This window comes from Microtus ochrogaster, linkage group LG5 (assembly GCF_000317375.1).
Source record: "Microtus ochrogaster isolate Prairie Vole_2 linkage group LG5, MicOch1.0, whole genome shotgun sequence".
Lineage (NCBI taxonomy): Eukaryota > Metazoa > Chordata > Mammalia > Rodentia > Cricetidae > Microtus > Microtus ochrogaster.
Window position 1 is genome coordinate 38579176 of NC_022031.1, and position 7252 is coordinate 38586427.

A 7252-nucleotide genomic window follows, 5' to 3' on the forward strand; every position below is an offset into this window, starting at 1 on the left:
AAAAAAAAAGAAAATACAAATTAAAAAAAACATGAAATACTGCTTTTCTGTACACCAGGATAGTTTAAACCAGATAACCAGACTATAATAAATGTCATCTAGATGTAAGAAAATATAGTCCTCATATAATGCTGATAAAAAGGTAAAATGGCATGAGCATTTGGGAAAACAGTCTTGCATTTCCACAAAAAATTAAGCATAGAGTTATCATGTGGCCCAGAAATTCCATTCTAGTTCTGTTACCAGAGAAACAAAAACATGTCCACAGGAAAAAAAAATACATGAATGCTTACGGTTGATTATTCATGGCTACAAAATGGCTGAAGTAATCCAAATGTCCATCAACAGATAAAAGAATAAATAAAATGTGCTTTTTTCCCCTACAAAGCCAAGTTTGACAATAAAAGGGAACGAAGTCCATGCAGCTATAGATGAGCCTTGAAAGCATGTTACCTGAAGAAAGTCCAAAGATAGTATTTCATGACTCAGTGTGCAAATCTACAGAGAAAGAGTAACTTCTGGGTAGGCTCAGTGATAAAGCCTGATACACTGAGTCAGGACCCACACGTGGAAGGAGAGAACCAACTTCCGCAAGTTGTCCGCTGATTTACGCACACACACGCAGCCACTCACACAGACACACACACACACTGTGTGTGTGTGCGTCACAGTAAATAAATAAACAGGTGTCTTTGTATACAGAGCAGAGGGGGTAAGTTAGTGGCCAGGGTCAGGGAGGAAAGGAGTTGACAATGATGCTAATGGACTTGTGTTTCTCTGGAGATTTATGAATGTGTTCTAGTGTTAGATAATGGTGAGCATTCTACAAACTTGTTGAACTATAAACTAAACTGTGTGTTTTAAAATGGTGAATTTTACAATATGTGGATTATATATCAAGCTTTTAATCTGCATATGTGTGTGGGTGAACGAGTACCATGGCACAGTGTAGAGGTCAGAGGACAGTTTGCTGAGTTGGGCCCTGGGTCCTAACGCAGGTTGTCAGCCTGGGAGAAAGTGTCTTTACCCACTAAGCCATCTTGCCAGCCCGTATCTCAAGTTTTAAGAAGTGAGTTTGTGTCCTACACAAACAGCCCTTCCATCTTATTCTTATTCAGGCCTCAGTATTTTCTCATGGCCTGTTCTCTTACCTATACTACTTCGCAGAGACCATTTCCCCAGCCTGGCTTCAAAGAACTGTCATAAAACCTTCTCAAACCTCTGGGCATGTTTCCTAATGCCAGTCTTAACGGTCACTTATCATGTGACTCAGCTACACTGAACACTGATGACAGACCTGTGAGAGACAGACTCGAGCACACAGAAGCCCCAGGCCTACTGGAACAGGAATCAGCAAACAGGCCACAGAAGAATAGGTGGCAGGGATGACTTGGGCACCAGGCCATGGTTTGCCCATGCTAAGAGAAAAGAAAATACACAATTAAGATGAGAGATGGTAGCATATTCCACAGAGTGATTTGTCCAATGGATTAATGCATCTGATGTGTATTACCCTCTTAGGTTCTGCCATTATCACGTTTGCCCTACGGGACAAACACTTAAGATTTAGCATTCCCTGTGGATATTGCCTTACATTGTTTACGCCTGGAAGTTAAACAAGGAATCAGAACAAATTTGTGTTTTCTCTGATCTTATCCTGCCAGTAAATTCTCACTCACTTTACTCTAGCAGTGAGCATGTGGAATCATGGTGTTTCTAACACGCCCTCAGATATGTGAACTCTGCTCTAAACAACACATTCTCACCCAAGCTTCCTTATGATCAAGCTATACTCCAGCAACATGGCTCCCTATGTCTACTTCAGACATATCTGTGTTTGAGGAAGAACTAACTCGTGCAAGAACATGCCTGCTGTGCTCTCGTTAGCACAGTTGTCTGTAGCGGTTCAGCTGAGCACTAAGATGCAGACAGACTACGCATGCACTATCTAAGTTGTTCATTGAGTGCCTGATGGAGAAAGGATGAGGGGAAAATTGAATGTAGACTTGCTAAAAGTGATAACCTTTTAAAGTAACATTATTTTATAACAACTCCCTCTTAGTTTATTATTCTCTCCATTTTCATGCCACCATCATCATTATCCTCTCTGTGAGGAGTATATTATTATCCAGATGTTAGAAGGAAATCCAGATGTCGCCTAGGCCAGCCTGAGCTTAGGCTCTTTCTATCTCGGTCTTCAAGTGCTAGGATTACATACATGATCACCTCACCTGGCTTCCTGGAACACTTTTCTTAGAAAGTACTAGACTAGCCCCAGGATGTTCTATTGTCCAGGCAGATTGGCCCTATGGTCAGTCTTCCAGTCTCTTTTCTCAGCCTTACCCAGCTCAGACCCGTCACACACATGTATCTTCCAGGATTTTGCCAGTGAAGGCCTTCGCACCCTCATGGTAGCTTACCGAGAACTGGATAATACATTTTTCCAGACATGGATTAAAAAGCACAGTGAAGCCTGCCTGACTTTAGAGGATCGGGAAAGAAAATTAAATCTGGTCTATGAAGAGGCTGAAAGAGACTTGATGGTGAGTATAAAGAAGCTCGAGACCGACTGAGGGAGAGATGGGAATGGCAGCTAGTAGACTGAGCAAGGGTTCTGAGTAACCTCCACAGAATCCACACATGAGGCTTTCTCTGGGAGGAAGATGGGTAAGCTCACAAAATTTTGTCCCTAAGAAACTAAGTACAAGGATTCATGTCATTTAAATAGGCCCAGAATCTTCTAAATCCATTATGAAAAATTGTTCTGGCTACAGTTTTAAGTCCTTTTCCTTAGCCCTCAGAATTGCTGAGTGAAACCACATGATCTGGGGCCAGGAATGTAGCTCAGTTGGTAACGTGCTGGCCTAGCATGCACAGAGCCCTGGGCTCCATCCTCAGTGTGACATAAAGCTGGGTATGGGAACACTAGCCTGTAATTGCAGCACTGAGGAGGTAGAGACAGGAGGATTGGAACCTCAGGCTCATCCTCAACTACATGGCAAAATGAAGATTCTGTTTCAAAATAAAGAGAAGGATGAAGAAGGAAGAAAGGGAAGGAATAGGAATTGATCCAGAAGAAGAAGATCTGAATAATATACAGATTTGGTAATTCAGAATGAATTGATGTCATAGTCAAGACAAAAATAATTTACTCATTCATTCAACATGTGCCTATGAGCCACATATGTGGTCTATGTAATAGTAGAGAAAACAGACAAAAGGAAATATTATATATATATATATATTATGTTAGTGGAGAGAAGCACTCTCTCGCTGTGCAGACCAGCTTGTCACACACTGTGCAGGCAATAGGAAAGACCCCAGCAAGGACAGGCTTGACTTGTTAAGGAGCAGATCAGCTGGAATGGGATGAGTGAGGGGGCAGAAGGTAAGAGTCCTCCCTGGCCAGGGTAACACCTGATACAGAAGGAAGCCACAGGAGGGTTGGAGCAGAGAAGTCATGTGACAGCCTCTCAAGCCACCACTCTGCAGAGCAGCTGCTGAGAAGGTAGTCACCACAGGGCCGCATGCACTTTGCCAATAGGATTTGGACATGGGTTGGATTGTAGGCGTAAGAAAAAGAGACGTTAAGAGGACCCTGAAAGGTGTGTGTTTGCTTCTTACCAGACTGACCAGGCTGGCTCTACTAGAAAAAGAGAAATTACTAACAGCCAAAACAAACAAAAAAAGCAAACAGTAGAGACCTCAGCTTCCCTTCCCCTTGCCTTAGTTTGCCCGTCTCCCTGCTCCTCAGTTTGGTTGTAGGGCTCACACCCCGTGTCAGCACCTTAGGATACTATAAACAGAAGGCTTAGTGTTAGACAAGATTCTCCTGACCCAGTGAGGTGGGAAGTCGTGAAAGCCTCGGGTGCTCTCAGAGGAGTCAAACCCGCTCTGATACGAGAAGTGAAGGCTTGGAGTGAGCAAATAGCTTCACATAGGACTTGGACAGGCTCTTCTGTCTCCAGTTTCTAAAGCTATGTCTCTAAATTTGATTTCGGTATGTGGTTAAAAAAAAAACTGCATGAAAAAAATAAAAATAAATAAATAAATAAACCCTGCCTTACCCTTTCTGAGGAGGGGGAGGGGTAACTGCGGTTGGTATGTAAAATGAATAAAAATAAAATAAAATATAAAAATACCCTGCATGTTCCAGGGTGGCACACCTTTAATCCTGGGCAGAGATAGGTGGATCTCTGTGAGTCTGCGGCCAGCCTGGTCTACAGAGTGAGTTCTAAGACAGGGCTGCACAGAGAGACAACAGCTGTGTGTGGCAGAGGCATGGCGTGCTGCCTTTTCCCTCTGGGACCCTCCCAGCAGGAGAGTCGGCTCAGAGTGTTGAGGTGCGCCTGCAGTCTTCAGGCTGCACTTAGCTCTCTCATCCTGGGCCTCACTCACCAGTGTCTCCTATCTGAAGTTACTAGGGGCCACAGCCATAGAGGACAAGCTTCAAAGCGGAGTACCTGAGACTATCTGCACCCTGACCAAAGCCAAAATTAAGGTGTGGGTTCTAACTGGAGATAAACAAGGTAAAGGAGACAACTGGCCTGGACAAGCCCCTTTCTGCCCGGTCAACCATGTTTCCCTTCTTCGTTTGAAGAAAGCTTGCCAGTTACCTGGCTTCCTGTCCACATTTGTATGTGATTTGTCGTTTACTTTGGATTGGTGGTCACTGGTGACATGACCCATCAGGAAGGAATGGACAGCTTAAGCACTTTATAGTGTTGTCTTTAACAGCCCTTTCTGTTGTCCCGAGATCTGTTTTCTTACCACCTCCCAGCTTCCCTCTGAAAACCCCGACTGCTGCCACCCTCCTTCCCTGCCATCTGTCTGCTCTCTCTGCCTCTTGTCCTTACTAACTTCAGCGTCGTCTGCATGCAACCATCAACTTAACTGTCTTCACATAAACTAACTTCATATTATGCCTCTGCCCAGGGACCTGCAGTGACTTCATGATGTAAGCATCCCTTTGGCCTTCCAGGACCTAGGTGGTCTGTTGCTACTCACATGTCTTTATCTCCCCTGTTGTGACCTTTATTTTCATGTGTCCCCCTAAACTCAGTTCTTGCTCCTGGGTTTGGGTTGTTGTCCTACTTAAGGTAGCTTTGCTTCTCCTACACAGTCCTATGAATCCTTCAAGAATTTCCAGTAAGAAATTTCTGGAAAAAAAATGCATCTTTCATCTGCATTCTCATTGCACTTGGGCATTAATTTTATTTTTATTTTTTCTTAAGTATTAATTTATTCCAAATCTGAGGTTTCTTAATATAAAAGAAATGATGCAAGTTGAGCTTGTCTCTATCCTCATAATATTTAGCATAGAAATTGGAACAGTACTTTCAACAAAACACATCCACAGGCAAGCAAGATGACCCAGAGGGGGAAGGAGCTTGCCACTAGGACTGTGACTTCCTGACATCAATCCCTGGAACCCATATGACTCCTACGAGTTGTTCTCCATCCTCCACACGTGTGCTGAGGCACACACATACACACTCACCAATAAGGAAAGGCCTTTTAGAGAAGACCAAGTCTGGATGATCCTGGCTACTCGTAAACAAGCCCAAAGGCAATGCCAAGTGGAAACTCACCTGTTACTGTTAGGCTACAGTCTCCCCTGGCTCATGAAAAACAAATTTTATTTTAATGGATCCAGAGCAAACATGGACGGATGGGCTCTGTCCAAGTAGCTTGCCCTAAAGACTCTGTAAGGACCAGTCAAAATGAAACCATGTTCCCTTTTCCACAGAGACTGCTGTGAACATCGCCTACTCCTGTAGGATATTCAAGGATGAAATGGATGGGGTGTTCGTGGTGGAAGGCACAGACAGGGAAACGGTTCTGCAAGAACTCAGGTACACGTGGGAAGGCAGCCTGAGTCCTGACCCCAGATGTGGCCCCCTCCACAGAAGGCACAGAGAAGAAATGAGGAAAGGGAAACAAACAAACGCTCCAAATAGCTGATATACTTTTATAAAGAAGTATTTGGCCTACAGGACCTAGAGTGTGGGTGGGGAAATGGGAAGGCAGCAGCAAAGGCCTCGGAGACAGTGAGTGTAAGGCTGTCTGCTGTTCTGCAGAGGCCTGGGACCTGCCTTGTCCACTTTACCTTGGACATGTTTTCTTCCTATGTTGTATGGCTTCAGATGAGACTCTGACCATGGTTTTTTGGTTTCCAGGGCTGCAAGGAGCAAGATGAAACCTGAGTCTCTCCTGGAGTCAGATCCTATAAACATTTGTCTTGCCAGGAAAACCAAAATACCTTTCAGAATGCTTGACGAGATGCCCAACGGCAGCTTTGGCTTGGTCATCAATGGCTGCAGTCTGGTGGGCAACACAGAACTACCTCTCTGCTCCTTTATTCTGAGTCCTCTACCCCAGGTCCACCCAGCTCCAGGAAACTAAACCTTCTCTATTCCCCTCCCTGGGGTATTGGTCCCTGAAAGACATCTTTCCCCAGGCTACTCTAGACAAGCGTATACTAAGAAAGTGAAGCCAAAGAGAAGAAAAGTCTTTTTTATTCTTTATTCAAGTTTTTCCTACTAACATGGCTTGCTTCTTGGGGTAAAGGGGAAAACAAGCAGAACAGGACCCTTCAAATTCACTTGGCCTAATGACCCAATGAGAGGCCATAAATGGTTTCCCACTGGAGGCCAAACCAGATGTGAGGGAATAATTCACGTCTAGAACGAACTCAAGAAGTAGGCCCTGTCAGGAGTAGCACACCTTCTGAGGAGCTAGGCTTGCCCTAGGAAGGAGAGGACAAAGGGAAGGTCCACCCGAGAGACTGTGGGGTAACACCTTGAGTAAGTGTGTCTTGGCACTACAGGCCTATGCTCTAGAAGGGAACATGGAGTTGGAGCTGCTGCGGACGGCATGCATGTGCAAGGGGGTGGTCTGCTGCCGGATGACACCCCTGCAGAAGGCCCAAGTGGTAGACCTGGTGAAGAGGTACAAGAAGGTGGTGACACTGGCCATCGGGGATGGGGCCAATGACATCGGCATGATCAAAGGCATGTGAGGGGAGGTGGGCAGTAGTCCCCACCCGTGGCTTATCCCTCCCTTCCTCCATGGGCAAAACTGGTCTAAATGGTTTTGTGCTGTCGATTCACTGACTCTGGCTCCCACCTGACGTATAAAGTGTGTGACTAATGTGTGCAACCCCACTCACACCCCGTGTCCTGGAGCTCTCACATCCACGTCCACAGGCATGCACAGCCCCACTCACACCCCGTGTCCTGGAGCTCTCACA

The 7252-nt window shown here is 45.2% G+C and overlaps 1 protein-coding gene across 1 annotated transcript in view; it reads left to right on the plus strand.

Moving 5' to 3' along the window:
* Positions 1-7252, plus strand: part of LOC101994896 (phospholipid-transporting ATPase FetA) — a 75344-nt gene that overhangs the window by 61356 nt on the left and 6736 nt on the right. Inside the window, exons 18-22 of the mRNA XM_026786603.1 lie at positions 2379-2543; positions 4418-4529; positions 5750-5855; positions 6180-6327; positions 6830-7013. Coding sequence (XP_026642404.1) covers positions 2379-2543; positions 4418-4529; positions 5750-5855; positions 6180-6327; positions 6830-7013 — 715 coding nt within the window. The remainder of the gene's footprint in view (positions 1-2378; positions 2544-4417; positions 4530-5749; positions 5856-6179; positions 6328-6829; positions 7014-7252) is intronic.